At 48.0% G+C, this 19,213-nt stretch overlaps 1 protein-coding gene across 1 annotated transcript in view; it reads left to right on the top strand.

Annotated features, from left to right (window-relative positions):
- The first annotated feature begins 2,668 nt into the window (after positions 1 to 2,668).
- The window catches only part of GALNT16 (polypeptide N-acetylgalactosaminyltransferase 16), a 74,912-nt gene continuing 58,367 nt past the window's right edge, over positions 2,669 to 19,213 (top strand). Inside the window, exon 1 of the mRNA XM_041396152.1 lies at positions 2,669 to 2,900. Coding sequence (XP_041252086.1) covers positions 2,697 to 2,900 — 204 coding nt within the window. The 5' untranslated portion in view covers positions 2,669 to 2,696. The remainder of the gene's footprint in view (positions 2,901 to 19,213) is intronic.

Here is a 19,213-nt window from a genome sequence, read left to right as displayed (position 1 = left end):
TAGAATAAAAGGTTAGAAGTGTGCTGTCTTTTAAAAGAAATATGAGATTCTGGAGCAAAGCTTGGTGGTCAGAGATTAAATCATTGCATGTTCTGACTGCAGAAAAAGGAACCTTCAGTACCAATAGCTTGGACTTGCAAGCTAGTAATCCTACAGTGAGGTATGTGGGCCCTGGAGTTGAAACATTGCTGCATTACTTTCAAAGCATGTGGAAGCTTGCTGCTGTGCAAGTACATGCTTTTTCTTCTGGAGCTGTGTTGAAGGTCCTGTCTCGTTCAGGTCAGCTAGCTCTAGTGCCCCAACCAGCACCTCCCAGCACTCTTCAGCTTAAATAGGTCCTGAAGCTCAGGCAACATAAATCAAGGACCTCTGCAAATCAGGTTTGTCTGTGCTGAACTGGATCTGCTGGCATGGTGAGCTGTTCTGCCACCAGCTCTGAGGGTGGGTAACATAGCTCTTCTGTTCCCTTCACTGTGATTGTGGGCTAAAGCAGAGCTTCCCTGCCCAGCACTCTGAATGTGCTTCTGCAGGAACAGAACCTGCTTTCTACTGCTAATTCCTGCAGGGAGAGGAGAGTAAAAACAACTGCCCCCTAGGAGAAAGACCTCTTGACCTGGCTTCTGTCTGGGACCCTGCTGAAGCTTGCCTACAGACCACTCTGCTCGTTTCTGAGACTTCCCTACATGCCACCGCTTAAGAGGCAATTGTGATGGCATGGCAGCTCATAGGGTGTGCTAGCGGGGTGAGGGGGCAACACAGGGAGAAAATTAATGGCTGCAGTGGAAAAGGGAAGCAGCATGCTTGGAAAAGCAGGAGAAGGCAGTATGTTAATTCAAGTCTTGGGGCAGAGGATTTTCTCCTATTTCAGACAAAAGTCTCCATTGCTGTTTGTGATTTGCTTTTCTGTAGTGAATCCCACGAAAAGGTGAGAAAAGACTAAGAAGGAATCAAGCATAATCTGGTATGATCTGCACAGTGGTGAAAGAGAAGACACTCTGCCTGGCTCTGCTGTCACATGGATATGAATACATCTTACTTCCTGTCTTCCTCTTTTCTGATTTCTTGGTACAGCTCCTCTGCCTCTCTTCATGTGCCTCTGCAGCCCAGGCAGCTGCTGGATCCAAACCCACACAGGAGAGCAGATGCTCTTTTTCCAGTAAGACTGTGAAAGAGATTGAAAAGAGTGGGAGCCCAGCTTCCACAGAATAACAGCTTAGACTAATTATGTTTTTGTTGATCCCTTAGAAGATTTAGGTTTTTAAAGGTCTCAAACTTCCCCTTGCCACTGACTATGACTAGTCAGCCTGGGAAGCTGTGTGTGGTTGACAGGTCATTGGGAAAAGTACCTAGGAGGATGTGAGATGGTTTCTAACATTTTCTACATCAGGCCTGCAGCGTGCTTTGCAGGGAGGTTGATGTGGAGCCGTGCTGCAGCCCTGGGAGGTGGTGGTCCTGGAGACAGCACTCTGCCCTGAGTGCCCACAGAATGAGTCCGACGAATGAATTTTGTACTGTGCTGTACTTCAGGAAGCAAGCAGTGTGCAGGTAAATCTCAAATGGCAATTTAGCAGGGCAGGTTGCAATTACACTTAGAGGCATGTGGTCAGGAGGAAAGTAGGGCAAAACGTTATTTAGAAGCCCTGATGACATTTTCCATACTGTAACGCAAATACTCTAATCCCCTCATCGGGTGCCTTGGAAGCACCTACATTTTCTATCTAGGCCTGTCATCAGGTGCCTTGGAACCACCTTTGTTTTCTAAACATTTGTTTTCCCTGTAAGTTTTCACGGTACCTCCTCCTGCTCTCACAAACCTTAAAGCCATAGTTGCTCAGCAGCTGCACTGTGCCTAAATGTCACTTGGTTTCACAAGCTGCATGCTCTGTTGTTTAAGCTGCCCGCAGGGCTGGATTCAGTGAGCTTTTTACCGCTACAGCTTTAGCAGTGCCCTGTAATGTGGAATTGTACCATCGTTGCCTCTCCACTGCCATGCTTGTCCTCCCGCAGGGCTTGAAAGGCCTCGAGGCTGTGGCGCTGGCCCAGGTGCCAGCCCTTGTGCCACTGTGTGAGGGTTGCGTGTGGCAGCGATGGGAGCGGCTGCTTGGGCAGCTCCAGCGTCAGCCCAAGAGCCTTGCTCCCGTCAACCACCACAGCTTCAGTGGCAGATGGGCTCATCTCCATGGAGTGGGTGCCTAGATCCCGTGTGCCATGGGCCGCCACGGTGTATTCGCTGGCCGCTTGCCTACGGGCACGACTATGGCAGCACAGACACGAGTCCCACCGGGGCAGCGGTGCAGGAGGGCAGGCTGGTGCGCTGCCCGCGTCCCAGCAGCCATCTCCCGGGCTGAGCCCGTGTCACCCGCTCCCCGCCAGGGGGGCCCTGCCGCTCCGTCCCCGCCGCAGCTGCGGCGCCGAGCGCAGCCCCTTCGGCAGCCGGGCCCCGCTGACCGCGCCGGCCCGGCCGGGAGGAGGAGGAGCAGGAGGAGGCGCGGAGCCCTCCGCCCCCTGCGGCGGAGCGGGCGAGGCGTTAGGACCCGGCGGCGGCGGCTGGGCGGTGCGGGGCCGGGGCCGGAGCCGGAGCCGGAGCGGTGAGGGGCGGGGGAGCCGCGCCGCCGCCTCCTGCTCTCCTCTTCTTCCTCCCGCAGCCGCCCCTGCCCGTCGAGGCAGCGTTCCCAGGCTCTCCCGGGGCGCTCGGCATGAGGAGGATCAGGGCTAATGCCATCGCCATCCTGACCGTCGCCTGGATCTTGGGCACTTTCTACTACTTATGGCAGGACAACAAGCCCCGCTCGGCGGCTGCCGGCAGGTCCGCCGGAGGCGGTAGCGGCGGCGCCCGGAGCGGGCAGAGGGCGGCCGGCAGGCTGGAGCTGCGCCGGGAGGAGAGGACCATCCCCCTCATCGTGAGTGAGCGGCGGCCGCCAGCATCCCGTCCTGCCGCGGCGGGGAGGATGCTCGGGGAGGGAGCCGCCGGCGGAGGGCTGCGCTTTGCCTTCGGGTTGCTTTCTGTTTATTTTAGCATTCGTGCTTGTCACCATGGCAGCCGCTACAATCGGGGAGCAGGGTGGGCACTCTCGGGGGAATAGAGTAATGCCGTGGGTAAAGTGTTTGCGAGTTGTCTCCGCCGCTCTCAGCCCGGGCTCTGCTCCTCCGGCTGAGAGCGGTTGCCCTTGGCCGAGGAAAAAGGCGGGTGAAACAGCTGGAAGGTTTTAAGTTCGCGTTCGGAAGGTGCTCACATGCAGATATGTACGCACACACGCACGTATGTGATCACAGTGCTTTCCCGTCAGGAGCGGCTGAGAGCCATGACCTCTCACAAGCCCTTCCTCCGGCCGGCCGGGCTCCGAGCGCCGGGCCGGGGGGATGCGAGTGGCTACAGCTTGTACCAGCCTCTGCCTCGGCCCCTCCGCTTGGCTGCCAGAGGGCGGACCTGGGCGCCACTCGGACTTCAGACTCTTTCGAACCAGAGGCAGCAGTGTGAGGCGGGCTCAGGCTAGGGTTTGGGCATGGAGATGGCGGGAGCCCCCAGGGCTCCATTCCTAACCCGAGGAGTGATAGCAGTGCCCTGATGTGCTACTTCAGTTTTGTTGAAAGCACCACGCTCTGCCCTCCTTGGGTATCTGTGGGCTCAGTAGAGGGATAAAATTGAGCTCCTGACTTGAGGATGATGACGACCTTTCTGCTCTGTCCGTGGGGGTGATTTGTCCTCCCTTAAGCCTGTATAACAGCATCAATAAAGCTTTCCCAACTCTAGGCAATCGCTTCATAAAAAATAAATCAGCCCCTGAAGCAAGAAGTGGCCCAGCAATACCATTCCCAGGAGTGATCCAGCTGAAAGCTGTTCGGGAGCTGCACTGTGTGTCACTCTCTGGCTGTGAATCCATTTGTCAGCTGGTTACGCACACATGGAAGCGAACAAAAGCAGCAGCAGCCCGGTCAGAGTCGAGCAGGGGCCAGGCGCCAGGGCTGCCCGCCTCCCTCCTTGGCTGCCACTGGGATTTTTTGGCCTGTGTCTCGCTTTCTTTCACCTGTAATGCGGGGATGGGAAGTGTTTATAGGTGTTTGGGAAGTCCTGTGAATGTTTGGAAAATGCTGTCAGAGCAGTCCCAGCCCTCAGGCAGCAGGGTGGAAACTCTTCAGCTGAGCCCCTTGGCCATTGCTTGCAGCTGCTGAAACTCAAAAGTCAAGGCTGAGGCTCTCGGACAGAGCACTTCTGTTATTTGCTGCTCACTAGGGCTGGGAGCTGCCGGCAGTTCAGGCTGCTTTGGACCCTCTGTGGAGCAGGGCTGTGGAAATGAGCACGGTGAGGAGCTCTGTGCAAGTGCTGCTGTTGCTGAAGCCCTTCGGGTGCACTGGGAAATGCTCTTAGGCTGGCCAGGGCTGAGTTGAGGATTTAGAGCACTCCTGCTTTTTTGATTCCACCTTAGTGGCAGAGGAAGCTCTCCCTGAGCCTCTGATTTCTTGTGTGAGCTTGAACATGCTGGTGTAGCAGTTTTATTTCTCTGTTCCCCCGCTTATCCCTTCTGGTTTTTTATAGCATTTACTTTACTCCCTCTCAGAGGGCTTGTGAGGTTACATGAATCCATATTGTCTGCCAAGCACCTTAAAATCCTCATGAGGAGGATGCTGTGGCAGTGCCACACATGATTATGTTGCTGCTGTTTGGGGGGCAGTATGTGCTCATGGCTAACCACAAAGCCTCTCCTTACAAGATACACTGCCGCACAACAGCCACTCCAAATCTGATCCTGCTCTCAAAACTGTGTAAATCATTCCAGTGCTACTCCATGCCTGAAATCCCTTAGCAAGGAAAAATAATCATCCTTTGCATCTCAAGTCTCTCTGTAACTGGGGTCCTAGGATGTGCCAGCCTCCCACCAGGGCTTTCAGTAGCAGCTCAGATGAAGGAGGACCCCCTTCTTATGCACCTGGTTAGTGGGGCATGGTGGAAATTTCACATCCTGACCTGCCATGATGTATTTGGATAGAGTAGGAAACAGGAAGGGTTTGTGGTGTTTGGGTTTTCCCTCATGCATGCAGGTTTCCCAAGGGTTTGGTGGGTTGCCGTGAGAGGCAAGGTGGTAAAACGCAGTGTGTGTACTCATGTAACTATGCAGTGCTATGGCTGTGGGGAGCCTGACAGGCATAGCAGTGATGAGGCTTGCACAATGAGCTGTCCCAGCCTTGGCCTCTGCCTGCGCTGCTGGGGCAGGAGCAGGGAGGTGACTGCGTGTGGGCACAGGGCAGGAAGGTTGGTGGAGCTCTGGGGACAGCACTGTCCCTCGGAGTGTGGCATCTAGCAGGGTCTGAGCAGTGGGTCTCGTGGTCTGAGCTGTGTGAGCCTGAGGGCCGCTCAGGCCAGGGCAGTAGCTGTGCACACTGTCCTCAGCATGTGGCCACCTTTGTTCCCCAGCACAGCGCACTACCCTCTCCCAGCCAGCACAGGAAATGTGCCAGTTCTATTGCCCCACTGGGGAAATAACAAATCTAGAGAAGCAGCTGTCCTTTGGCAGCACAGAGCCCTCAACCCCGAGTTCATTCCCCTCAAAGTCAGATTATCTGACTTAATGTACGATGGTGGTCATGTATAAGGGGAGGTGTGCTCGTGCTCTGCGTGCTTCTCTATCCCTTGGCTTTCTGCAGAGCCAGAGACAAGCTGCCCGTTTTGATTCAGCTTCTGGTTTCCTCTGCTCTGCATGAGTGATGATGTTGGAGTCCAGGTTTGGGCTCATCTGCAAATAAGGGTGACTCATGTGACTTATGGGTCTCTGGAAAAATATTTTTTCAATTTTCTAAAATTGGCTGCTTTTCTGTCTGGGAAAAAGAAAAAAATCTTTCTTTTGGATGAGTGAGTCCAAGAGTTCTGCTCTTGCATCTATGCTGTGACATTTCAAATCCTGGGCAAGTGAAAGTGTATTGCATGGGTTTAAAAACTGAAGTGCTTTCTGGGCTTCTGTTTTTCTCCTTTATTCTCTCTTAATGTGAAGAATAAAAATCATCTCAGGTAAACACTGTAGTCAATTGCAAGTCTCAGCTTGAAACTGTTTTTTATTTGTTGACCTCATATTTATTAGCACAACTTTGAACTTAAAATCTGGATGTCTGACTCCTGGAGTCAGCAGGGAAATCTTTGAATATTTAAGCTGGGGCATGGAGCTGTCAGAGATCAGTGTCCCAGAAACAGCTCGTGCATTAATAGTGATCCTACAGATATCTGTTTTATAGATAGAAATCTTGACATGTGGCCTTTCTGCAATAAGCTCTTCACAAGCAGGCTCTACAGATGCTTGAAATGAAAATTCAGATATTGGGAAATGGCAGGGCTCACTTGGTGACGTGACTAGCTCCTGCAAGCTTCTCCCTCCACTTACCACGGAGGGTAGAAACACAAGTGAGTACCACACTCCTAGAAATGCATTTTTTTCTCCAGAGCACAGCATAGTTTCATATAGATTAGAAGGAGCCCTAAGACCTCTGACAGTTAGCTTGTGTGTTTTTGGAAGATGAGCTTCCTCCCTGAACTCTTTTCAGTCATTTCTAGGCAAAAAGTTGTTTCCTGTCTCCAGGAAATTTCCAAAGGCGAGAAGCTGTGCTATGTCTCTTTAGAAGGGCTTTGGCATCATTCCTGCACTATGTACAGGTGGTTAATTGTGCACCATGTGCTGCCTATCTGCTTTAGGATGGCAGTGATGAGCAGAGCCCAGGGCTCTGTTCCTCCCTGTCTAAAGACTGCAGCGTGGCAGGCTCGCCCAGCGCACTCGTGTCCCAGTGAAGGGAGCGAGGCCATTGCTGCAGCGTGGGCAAAGCTTGTTAGCGGGAGGGATGGTTGGTAGGCAGCTTTGAAAGAGAAATTTTTCTGTTGGCTGACTGTGAGCTGAGGGTGGGAGTATTTTCTCCTTTTCCCTAGTCAAATGCAGGATGTGAGGTTGCCCACAGGGTTCTCCAGCTTGCTGACTTCTCTGGGGTGGCAGGGAAGCAGCAACATGCCTGGAAGGTGGAGATAAAGGTGTCATTATTTAAATGCTCTGAATTGTGTTTAGGCTGATGCCCTGTTGCTCTTTGGAGCAGGTATGATGCCTCTTATCTTTGTAAATTGCTCTTTGGATTTTGGTGTGCTGTCTCTTGTCTTCATCCTGCCAGCTTCTGTGAGCTGTGTAGTTGCTCTGTGAGCCCTCTGGAGCCAGATTGGCAGGGGACAGGCCCTGTATTGTAATGCTGGCTCAGGTGACCTGAGCTCAGCCCTCCTGGCTGCTCCCTACCGCTGTGCTCAGCCTTGTAAAATGAGCACTGGGGAGATGAGATCAAGGTACCCTTTTTCCTTGTAGCTAAGGGTTTCTAAATGCACTGCAAACATCACTGAACTGTGTGTCACAAGCCTGTGGTGAGACAGCAAGCAGGAGATTCCACTAGGATGCTTGCCTCAGAACAGGTGGTGTGTGTAGGCAAAGAACAAGTTGGCGAGGAAAGATGTCAATTGTTTAATTCCCACATCTTGTTTAGCCAGAAAACAGGCAGTGGCTGGGCTTTACCTGCTTCTCTGAATTGCCAAACTGGCACATTTAGCCATGCTTGTATTTGCCATCAAGTAAGACCACCTTGATAGATGCTCTTCAGACCCTGGAACACCTAGTTAACAGCACGCTCTGCTGCTTTTGTTTTGTGTTGCCTGGGTATCTGAACCCACAGAGCAGGTGCTGGCTGATGTTCACCACTCATTCATCCATGATTTTATTCTCATCTCTTCATCACATTTCCTCTGTGTGCAGCTTTCAGAGGATGCTGTTTTCCTCACAATGGGGATAAGCTGCAACTTTAATGGTTTGCTAAATGATACCATTTTTCAGGGACCTGTATCTCTTGAGGCTCCTGCATGTGTGCCTCCCTGGAGGCAGGTCTTGTAGCCTCAGGCATGTAACTCTGGAAACAGGTGGATCCTTAATAAATAAAAAACCCCAACAAACACAGCAAGAGGGGTATCAGCACTATTTCCTTGCATTGGCGTACTGTCAGGCTTAATTTCATGACCTGCTGTGCTATGAAGAGAAAAGGCCTAGTTTTTAATGATGTGTCACAGTTCATTTGAACAGCTTCCTTACCATTTTACTCACAGCAGGTTGTGAGTAACTCCCTCTTGAGTTTCCTACCTTTTGGGGCAAGGATCATGTACAGTTCATTTGAACAGCTTCCTTACCATTTTACTCACAGCAGGTTGGTCCCTCTTGAGTCTCCTACCTTTTGGGGCAAGGATCACGCGTATGGCTCTGTAGGTTTCTTTCTGTCTTATGCTGGGTGTCAGTGTTTGAGTTTGCAAAGCAGCTCTGCTCCCTGTGGCTCTGCAGATATCTGGGCTGTTGGAAATGAGATGGAAAAGAAGCTGCCAGTTGCTGGGTTTGTCTGTGCTGTTCAGCCTGGCCCATTCCACTGCCAAAATCCAGCACCTTCCTGGCTCTTTCTAGCACCTGTATGGCCTCTGCTCTTCCCAGTTTGTATCAGGGTGGGGAACACAGCCCTTAATGCTTGGGGTTTTGTGACAGCCATTCATGCTGTGGCCAGACCCTTGCAGTACTGATTTTTTTTTTTGGATCTCTGTGGCATCTCTCTTAGGGCACATGAGGCCTGTGCCAGCTCACTGGGAAAGGATGACTTGGTAACTTTTTCTCTAAGGGTATTCGTGCAGGAGGAAGATTCAGTGACAGCTTGATGGTGTAATGTTTTATTTACAATGTTTATGTTTTAAAAATGTGAGAATGGCTGCTGTTTGCCTAAATGGCAGAAAATGATTTTATATTTAATTTGTCCCAGGGGCCCTTGTGATGCATAAAAATGAATGAAAATGAAGGAAATTGTTCACAATAGTAATGTTAATAAAATCCAATTGGAACCACTGGCTTTAATTGTTAATCAAAATGTTGTAGCTGCAGTGAGGTAGCTGGGGCTTAGGGAATGTGGTGGTCTGGGCAGCCTGGGAGGGTGTGTAGAAGTGAGGGGAGGGCCAGTGCAGTGCTCCTGAACATGATTTATTTTACTAGAGCCTTTTCATTAAATCAGTGGGTGAAGCAGTTGCAAGTTTTAGCGAGCTGAAGCATTCTTTATATGCAGCCTCTTCTTCAGTTAGATCTTTGCATATACAAAACTGTCTTAAGATTTAAAACCTAAAAATTTAGTGGTGTTGCTGGAAACAGAAAGCTTTGATAGATATCTCACGTTGCTGTTTGCCATGGTGAAACTTGGTCCAGACATTTTATCCCAAGGCAGGCAGGTTGAGAGTCACTTAAAAGGCAAGGGGAGAAGATGTTTTTTTTAGTGGTACTGAACTGGGACTGCCCATTTTGGAGCACTGAATACTGACTTAATTATTCCTGCTAGAAAAGCACTCAGAGCACAAAGGCAATGAAACAAACAGAGGCAAATGTATTGGGAATGAAGGATATGGGACAGCAGGGGACCCTGGCTCACCTGTGCATTGTCTCACTTCTGCAGGGGAAGCCCCAGGGCAGAGCTCAGCAAAATGGGATCTCTTGCTCTTCCTTGGCTCCCCACAGAATGCCAGCTGGTTGTTTCTATTCCATGTCACCTCAGTGAGAGTCCCAGGACCTTGCTTTCTCTTTCCTGTTTTGCTCGTGGATGCTGCTCTCATGTGCCACTCCAGCCCTGTCCGCCAGCTCCTGCAGTGGGCTTGTGGGCTCCTTGGGGTTGTCCTGTCAGCTGGCACTGCTGGCACTGTGTCTGGTGCCCAGGCCATGATCCACAGCACACCCCATCCTGTTGCATTAAGGTAAAGATTGAATCACAGTGAGACCCGTGGAGTGGGAGTTGAGCTGCCTTATTGACTGAGCTGAACTCATCTTCCTTACAGGCTCTTCATATCCCTCTATTTCCCCAAAGTCTAAAATCAAAATTTTATCTACTTCACAGGGCTTTTGGGCAGCTTAGCTTGCACATTTTGTAAAGGGCTGGAGATGAGAGAGATAACCTTAGCAAAACAAGTGGTTGAGTCCTCCCTTTGTATGTCCTCTGAACAAGGAACAGGATTAGCAGAAATGTATCAGGTCAGGGCCGATCTGCTGCAAGAGGAAGGGGTTGAAGGCACAGCATGGGCTGCTTCATGCACTGAACAATAGGATTTGTTAGAAAAGGCTGTGTATTACCCACTGCTGTCTTTTGCCGTGTCTTTACAAGCACATATTCTTGCAACTAATAAAAGTGATAAAGGACTGCAGGTGGACTGTCCGCTACAGATTTCCACGTCCCAGTTGTGTCTGGGGCTGTGGAGACAAGTAAAAAAGAATATAGTGGTCTCTTGGGCCCTGTCTCTGCGGAGAAATTACCCATGTTGTGATGTACTTTGAGCATATGGCTAGTTTCTCAGTGTTGGTAGAGACCAGGTTTCTGATAGGCAGCTGCATGCTCCCTTTGGGGATACTTTTTTTTGCCTCCTTCAGGGGCATTGTCCCGCAGAGACCTGCCTCAGCTGCCTCTGCAGGGCCACTGTGTCCCTGTGCATCCCCAGGATGTGAATGAAGCTGCCACATGTGGCTGCCCCTGGGCTGGGAAGCTGTTTTGGCTGGTGAGATGATGCTTGGTTGGTTGTCCTGCCATGGTGGAGCTGGAGGGTTGATTTTGCAGTTCAGGCTTCAAGGCTGCCATGGTTCGGCTGGGGCAGTGCTCTAACTTCTGGCTGTTACAGCATGGTCACTGATGACATTCAGCTAAAGCCACAGAAAATTACCTGCTTTAACCTCTTGTTTTCAATTCTCCCACTTCACAAATTTTTCATCTGTAAGCTGTAATATGATCTTTTTGAGGAGGCTTTGTTTAACAGTAGCAGAGAGAGAAAGCACCTGTGCTGAAATCTGTATCAGACATTTTGTGGGCCTGTGAGGGAAAAAAAAGGACTATTTTTCTTGCCTTTATTGTTTTGGATAACTGCCCTGAAACAGCTAGGGCTTGGCTGGAAAAACGCTTCTAACCAATGAAAGTGTCTTCAGAGGTTCTCTGAAAAAATCTGCAGCACAAAATTGGAGAAATAAAGCTTGCTTGCCTGCTGAGTGCCCTGAACAAAGTATTTGGTGCCAGAGAATGTCATGCCCAGTAATGCCATGCTGTAACTTTGTGCCTTTTGCTACCAAGTGTACAGTAAAAAGTGTCATGAGTAAGGAAGAGTGTGTAAGAGCTGCAAGAAGCAGTGCAGCTCCTTGGGTAACTGGTCAGTTAGTCTCTGAGTACAGGAATCTCGATACAGTGGCAGTGCAAATGGGAGCCATCACATCCACACAGTGAAATTGAAATAATTGTGTGCTTCCTATGTAGTTCCCTGTAGTCTTTTGAAATTGTGAAAAATAATGGTAAAGTGTTGGAGTTAGAAACTGTGAATGGTGCAAGCACTCACTGCCAAGTCCTGGTGTGTGTGATCATGCTGTATTTCCCAGGTGCTGTAATATGCATGTCATATTTGGTGGATTTTTTTTTCTTTATACCTTTCAGTGAGATTTATTCAGCTCTGGTTGTGTGGTAGGAATTATCAACCACCTTACTGCTGATGGAGTAGGCTGCCTTTGTCTCCCAGCCTTCTGAAATGTCTCCATTTGGCTGAACTACCTGTTTTATGCCTAAAGATAGGGAACAGCCTCTCACAGTGACCTCTGAGGGGTTGGCAGGAGCAGTGACAAACAGGTAGGGGCATAGCCCTATTTCTGGCCTAGGGATGCTCAGTTGCCCCATCCCTGTTGGTGCTTCACTTGCAGAGCTGGCTCCTCTGGGCTGGGGTGAGCACAGGGGTGTTTCTCTCATTGCCCAGGTGCAGGGTGGTGTTTATACTGAGCTTGGGTTGGCAGCAGAAGGATGGATGCTCTGCAATGAGGTAACCCTTCCAAAAATTCTCTTGGAACAAATCTGAATGAACTTGGTGTCTGTTTGTATCCTCCCTGTGTTTGGTTGAGCTGTGCCTTGGAATGCCACATTGCTGTGCCATGCCTGCTAGCTGAGTGGCCCCATGGGACATTTCAGAGCATTTCCAGTCTGTACTGGGAAAACTGGACCACACTGGCTGGGCAGCCCAAAAGGAAATTTGGGAAGGGCTGGGAAATAAGCATTCAGTCAGGACTAAATGTGAATCTGTCAGGCCAGGCAATGATGAGATGAGGTCAAGTGAGGTCTGGCCTTGGAGAAGCTGCCCAAGCACCCATCAAAAGCTGCCTTTGGCTGAGTGTGAAAGGATTTTAAGTGAGCAGTTGGACTGCTGGCTCAAGTCAGGTCCTTGAACAGACATCAGTCTCATGCTGCATGTTAGGTGAGCCATGAGGAGGTAGCTAACAGTGAAAGCAAACACTGTCCTTACAGCACAGGATACAGATTGAGTCACATCAGGTAATAGGAAAAATCTGCTGATCTGCCTGCATCACTCTCCTGACAGCATTATTAAAAATGATGCATTGTAAATTATTTAGTCATTAATTTTCCTGGGCCTAAAGCCTCATTTTCAGGACAGACATGTTGGAGTAGAAAGCAAACATGGTGGGGTGATACAAATTATTGTGTGTGGCAGGGCTAATGTGAAATACAGGTTATGGCTATTCTTCTCTCTGCTGCTGTTCAGCTGTTAATTGTGCATCACTGCCCTGGGTGGTTGGCACCTTTGCTACCCCTTGTATCTGTTGCTCAAAAGGGCTACCTGGGTGCTTCTGCACCCCTATCCGTTTGGATGCATCAGTCATGGCATGGCAATGCCATGGCAGTATTCTCTTGCCCACTGCCAGCACCCTTGGGGCAGTGGGTCTCCACTTGTAGTGAGGAATTGGAGGGGACAGTGTTCTTGTGAGGATTCTGTGAGACATTTGATGTGTGCAAAGCTGAGCCCTTTAAATCTTGATGCCCTAGTTAACGGGGATTTAGTCCTTCCAACCTGTCACAGTCCATCTCATTTTTCCCTCTTTCCTTTTAGTTAGAGGATTAAAATTGTCGCATTGAGCTTAAAGGGGATTGGAATGCTCTGTATTTTTCTTCTGCTTTTGCCCAATAGCTCCTAAGAGACATCATAAAGAATGGCCAAGAATGGATAAATAGGTATTAACACCACTGCAAGTGCTGAAGAAAAGGTGAGAAAACTCTCCCTACCCTGTTGTGCCTGCATCATTGCAGGGTCTGAGCAGGACGTTCACATTAGTCTGAGTCCACAGACTGCCTGGGGGCAGGAGCAGGGACCTCGGGCACAGAGCTGGGCAGGACCAGCAGCTGCAGGAGGGGAGAGTGGTGATGGGAACTGGGTGTATCAAGGGATGCCCTTCTTATTCTTCTGTACCTCCTGTACTCTAGGAGCTGTGTGAGGCTCACCGGTTCACCAGTGTACAAGAGGAACTTGCTCCTGCCAGTGGGCTGCACATTTAGAAACCCCAGTACTCACCGGTGTACAAGAGGAACTTGCTCCTGCCAGTGGGCTGCACATTCAGAAACCCCAGTACACAGTTCTGCACAGTTCCTTCACCTTGGCTTCAGAAGATTCCAAGATCTAAACTTTAAATGAAGAATCTTGACTTTTTTTGGGCGGACAGGAGGGAGGGGTGTGGCTGGCTGGCGCTGTTCACCATGAAAGAATACTTGAAAGTGTTACAAATTAGAAACGCAGGGTGACCATTTGGATTCCCTAGTTCATGTGGCAGCCAATCTAAGAACTTAGGAAATAATGCTGCACGTCGTGTTTATTAAACGTCCAGGAAATTGCTAAATTAAGTCTTGTGATAGATTCATAAAGACTAGGTAAATTTTGAGTATCCACAATACATCATCAATTTTCTTGTCCAGCTTTCTGTTGGTACTTTTATAATTCTGGTAGAAATACACCTCCCACTGCTGCATTTAATTTGCTGGCCCTGTGCAGAGCTTCAAGTGTGGTCTTCACCATTCTCTGTGGCAAGGACAGCCATGAAACATGTTGCCAGAAGGTTATTTTGAATCATTAGAGGCAATGTGTATCTTTGTGGTCTTGAGCAGGTGAGTTGAATTTGAATGGAAAATATTTCCATTGGGGTGAGAATTTGCTTTAAATTTTCTGTTCAATATTTTTCTTCCCAAGGTAAATTCCCATATCACTGTCTCTTATCTGAAAGGGATAAATTTAGATGCATTTTGATCAGTGCCTGTCAGTTGGGAGCCATTTGAGTCAGATGCTTATGCTGGGGTGGGCTCAGCATCTGTACAATGCAGAGACCAGATTTGCCCTGGGTTGCCATGGGGGTGACTCCAGCCATTCCCTGGAACTGCTTGGCAGGAGCTGGGTGAGGCTTGGCAGTGTGCTGAGGGTTCAGGTGCAAAAGAACAGACCTGGGGAGAAGCTGTTCTCTATGAAAACTCCCTTTCCCTGCCCTAGGTGTAACTCTGTGTACAAGGGGAGTGCGCAGCTCACAGCTGCATGTGTGTCTCTGTAGCAGGTTCTTTCTGGATGTGGGAGACACGTTCTGTGAAGAGATAGTGAGACAGGGAGACCAGTTGAATAATTAAACCATTAGGGGCTGCCACAAGCCTGCTTGGAGTTACCAGTTGCCTTGCCATCCTTTTTCAAGCAATTTGCATGTAAGAGTTGCGTCAGATCTCCCATTTGTCTTGCTCCTATCCCAGACCTCACACAAGGCCTGTAGTGCTGGGTGCTTCCTGTTTATCTGCAGATCTCTTTGGCTGTCCAGACTGCAGGCTCTTTTGTGCAAATGTGAACAGAAAAGGCAGCTGCTGTCCTGGAGTTTATAACCTCTGTACATGAGTGAGATAAAGAGTTGGGGGTAGAAAACATTCTTTCCCCCATTCCCCTGATGGAGAGCTGAGACTAAGCCTTGAGCTCTGCTGAAAGGAGACAAAGCATTATTCAGAGCTGCTAACCTCTGGTTATTAATTCTGATAAAAATATCAGTGAAGTCAAGACAGCTTGGATATTAATTGTGTACCAACATATTCAATGAATTTGCTACTGGATTCCAGTTACTATCCCAGAGACAATTAAAACTCTGTCCTGTGCTAGCTCCTATTGTAACTGGCCATCCCTCATTACATTTTGCATTGATAATCTATTTGGACCACCTCCCCACCCCTTGTAATTTCTGTGACCAGTGATGGGTTGGCTACCTAAAACCACTTTAGCACATATTGTATGTAACATGAGTGGGCTGGGACACCTTGGGGGAAACAAATATAGCTTGTGGCTGGAGGGAGCATCTTGGGAAATCCCTTCTCCCTGATTACCTCAGTTACTTCAAATGCCACCTTGGGTTTGGTTGTGCATTTCTTGTGCATTTCTTTTTGCATGTTCATTTTCAGGGAAGAAGTAGCATTTGCGAATAAGCTGCTAGGACATGAGACAGGTTAGAAAAAACTTCCTGGTGATGTGTAAATGTTAATCATTAAACCTGTTACCACGTAGCAACATGACTTCTCATAATGATTAACTTCATCACCAGGCTGTGCTGGAGTAAATCTCAGGGTGTTTGCTGAGCTCTGGAAGCTTCAGCTTCTCCCACTGCAGCCCAGCTGCTGAATGGGGTTGAAACACTCCTTAACTCCTTACTAACTCCTTGAAACAATCCTTAACTGGGGTGATAGAGCTTCTTGGGGCTGATGGTGCTTCTTCATTCTCAATTCTGCGTTTGAAGACTTACGTTCTCAGCCTAATCAGGGTCAAGTGAGGTGCCTTGTGTTACATTGTTTTTAATGCCAAATTACATCCTTACCCACGTGCTTAAACCAGCATTCTGTGTAATTTGCTCTTCTGAGTGGAAAATACACTGTAACATTTTTAATCATTCTCTCTGCAGAAAAAAAAAAATAGTTTTCATCAGGGAATATGTTCCTGCACTTTGCAGCCTGCACTCGTTTATTGTCTTGCTGCCCTGTTCTTTGTGCAGATGAAAACAGAGTGCTGGATGCTGAAATTCTTGTATGCCTGGTCAGTGGCATGTGGCACAAGTTGTCATGGGCACTACCATCTGACTGGGCATGTGGTCTTTTCCCTACAGGTTATTAATAGTCAAATGCAAGTACAGCAACATTGTCTGCTTTTGTAGGAGCAGAATTTTACCATGATGGATTTAGCTGGTTGTTCTCATTTTCCTGCAGATAGGAGTCTGAAAGTCGGGCATCCGCTGCTGCCACTGCAGACCCAGCTTTGTGCTGAGACGGGGTACTTGGCCAGTTCAGGCTCCAGCAGTCTGGACAACATCAACTGGAAGATGAAGAGTTACAAATGGATGGCCAGGCCTTTACCACTGTTGTTTTGGCCAGTGATACTGGGTCATATTGCCAATAATTCTGTAATGCAGGCAGGGAGAACTTGGCAGCCTTAAGTGTGGGGCCCCAGGGTACAGCCTGTACCTGGGCTGGATAACCCACTCTGTGCAGCATGCTGGAGAGCACATCTCCTGATCAGAGGGGTGAGGAGTAATGTTTCTAGGTCAGCAGCAATATGCCACCTCGAGAAAGCTCCTAACAAGCACAAGCACCTCAACATCCTTCAGTAAGTCTGTCCTGTTTGACACAGACTTGCTATTGCTTCTTGAATATCTCCACCTGGTGCTATTGGGGTAGTGGGAGTGGGACAGGATTGGTTCTGCAGAACTGGTTTTTCAGAATGGCTCTGCACTGTAAGCAGAAATGGGCTCTTTGGACTTACTTGAGGGGAAAAGATGGCCAAAATAGACCAAGAGCCTGATGATCTAAAAGAAATACCTTTGCTCCTGAAAAGGGTGAGTAAAAAATTCCCACCTGTTTGGTAGTGCCATCCAGGCTCCCTATAGGCTGTGCTTCCAGATGAACTATGTACAATTCTCCTGCCAGTTCAGTACCTCCAGTGTTACCAAAGTGTGTGAAAAACAACTGCATGGGAATCTCTTCAATGTTAGAGGGCAGCTCAGCTATCTGTTTTCAGGACAGACACCAAGGCTGGCAAGGAGGAAAGTATTTATACTGTGCTTTAGTAAGTGTTGACCTGAAAGAACTTGTCACTGTGCATTTCTCAAAAACATGTTTTAAAAAAACTCCATTAGCTTTAATGAAATTGATTTGGTACATTTCTCAGAGTGTGATGATGTGATGGCAATATTCGCCTTAATTTACTGAACTAGCTTATCTGAATTGGAGGAGCTTGCTCGGTGCTTACTTGGGATGAGAAAGATGTATGAAGAAATGTGGAGTGCAGGACTTTTTTGTCTTTATGTGTTCTCTTAGGATAGAGAAAGTGTGGAAGTATTAAAATATATTTAAAACAATTTTAATACATTTTGAATATTTGAATGTTCACTGAAATGTATACTCTTAATATTGCCTTAAAATAACTGCAGGCTCCCTGCAGATGCTGACTGCCTTCTGCAGAAATGACACCATGGCTCCTGGGGCTTCTGGCTTGCTTTGGGAGGTACAGAAACTATCTGATAGCTCTTCCTTTCCTCTGTCCCATTAAATAGGTTGCCAATATAAAATGCAGTAAGCACAATGCTATGGTTTTATCTATATTAGTGTATATTGAGCAAGATTGGAACCAGTGTCTGGAACCATCAGGAAAGATTATCTAAGGATGCTGGGGTTACAGAGTAGAATTCAATGTGACTGGGCTGGAGCTGGCTGCCCTTTAAAGATGTGTGGTTTGGGAAGAGAGGATTGCTGTTAGAGAGGCCTGTCTGCTCCTTCAGAGGTAATTTAACAGCCTGCCTTCCATTCAGGCAAAGGAAATGCTATCAGTGGATTTTTTCCTATTGTATTAAATGACCTGTCTGTATGTCATGGCCTAATTGTGTTACCCCAGAGAGCAGTGGATAGAGGATGATTTTCTTTGAAAGTTTTCTTTGCTGCATTGGGAAGGGGCTGTTCCCACCTGACTCAGCTGCCAGGCAGCCAGATTTCTCTCTGCTGGTCAATAAACAGAAACTGCGGTTTTATGCACCAGAGGCTGGGGTACTGGCTGCTGTAGTTACGACTTAATTGCTGTCAGAAGTGTCAGATTAGTAGGACTTGGATATTGCATCAAGCTAAGGATCTATCTACCAGAGATGTACATGTTGAAAGTGAATCCATATATCTACATTAAACAGATTTGTAGTGGCATCTGTTCTGCCCAATAGTTTTTACAGGAAAAACAGTCCACAGACAATAAGACTGAAACACTTCAATTGGTACTTTCAGTAATAAACATTTTTTGCATTGACAGGTCATGTGCACTTGACTCTTCAGAAATGTGGTAAGTGTTTAAGCATCTTCTTTTACAGATCAAGAGTCTGAAGGAGGCTCAGAAAGGTTAAAGTCTTGATTTACACTGATTGCTCAGGCTCCATTGACTTTCTCTTTGAATGTCTTTCCCGCTGGGCATTTAACTAACATCCCCTTCCTTGGAGCTTCAGTGCATGTTTAAATAGTCATGGCTCTTCTGCCGGGAAGGCAGGGCTAATAAGGAAAATTGAAGTGAATATACCCTGCTGATGCACTGTGCCAGCATGCATTGCCCCCTGAGGATGATGCCTCTCCTCACTGGGTATCTTTAGGAGGCAGCATTGAGAGTGCAGGTCTCTGTTTGCAAGTGGGACATCTTGCAGTGCTGCGAGGTGAAGGCCCTTGTAATAAGAGGCTCAAATGAGGCAGACAGTAATGAGTTGTCCAGGAATGGTTCATTGGCTCCTGCCTGGCAAAGGGAAGAGTGTCCCTGTGATTTGTGCTTACCTTGCTATGCAATTGAATTTTATCCTTGAACTTGGTTTCTGGTTCAGACAAAATCCCTCATGTGAAACACATGCCATTTGCACAGGGCTCTTAATTAGAAAAATTCATAATAGATATGAGCATCTTTGTCTTGTTATTTTGGCAGGGGATAGTGATTAATCACATCTTCAGAAATTCAGAAATTTCCTCAGAAATGTGTCTGTTCTTGTTTACTATTTCTATATCCTTTCAGTCCTTGATGTCTGCAGAAAGATGAGGTCCATTATGATATTGCTGTGCTACCATTTAAAAATGCAGGTGTTAGAATGGTAGAGAATTCATGGGATACTATAACCATTATTATGCTTTTAATTAGTTAGTGAACTAGTGACTTTTGAGTTGAAGTAGTTCCACAAGGCTTGCTATCTGTTGATCAGCAAATGCTTAAAACTTGCATATTCAAAAATATCTTGATCTGCTGGGATAAAGGGGAAAAATCACAGCATGCTGAAATCTTAACAGCTGCCCTCTCCTAAAACATCTATGTGCTCTT

The sequence above is a fragment of the Onychostruthus taczanowskii genome, unplaced genomic scaffold, assembly GCF_017590055.1.
Source record: "Onychostruthus taczanowskii isolate IOZ18803 unplaced genomic scaffold, ASM1759005v1 scaffold1, whole genome shotgun sequence".
NCBI classification, from domain to species: domain Eukaryota; kingdom Metazoa; phylum Chordata; class Aves; order Passeriformes; family Passeridae; genus Onychostruthus; species Onychostruthus taczanowskii.
Note: the sequence above shows the minus strand (reverse complement) of the source record. Positions and strands in the feature narration are given on the sequence as shown.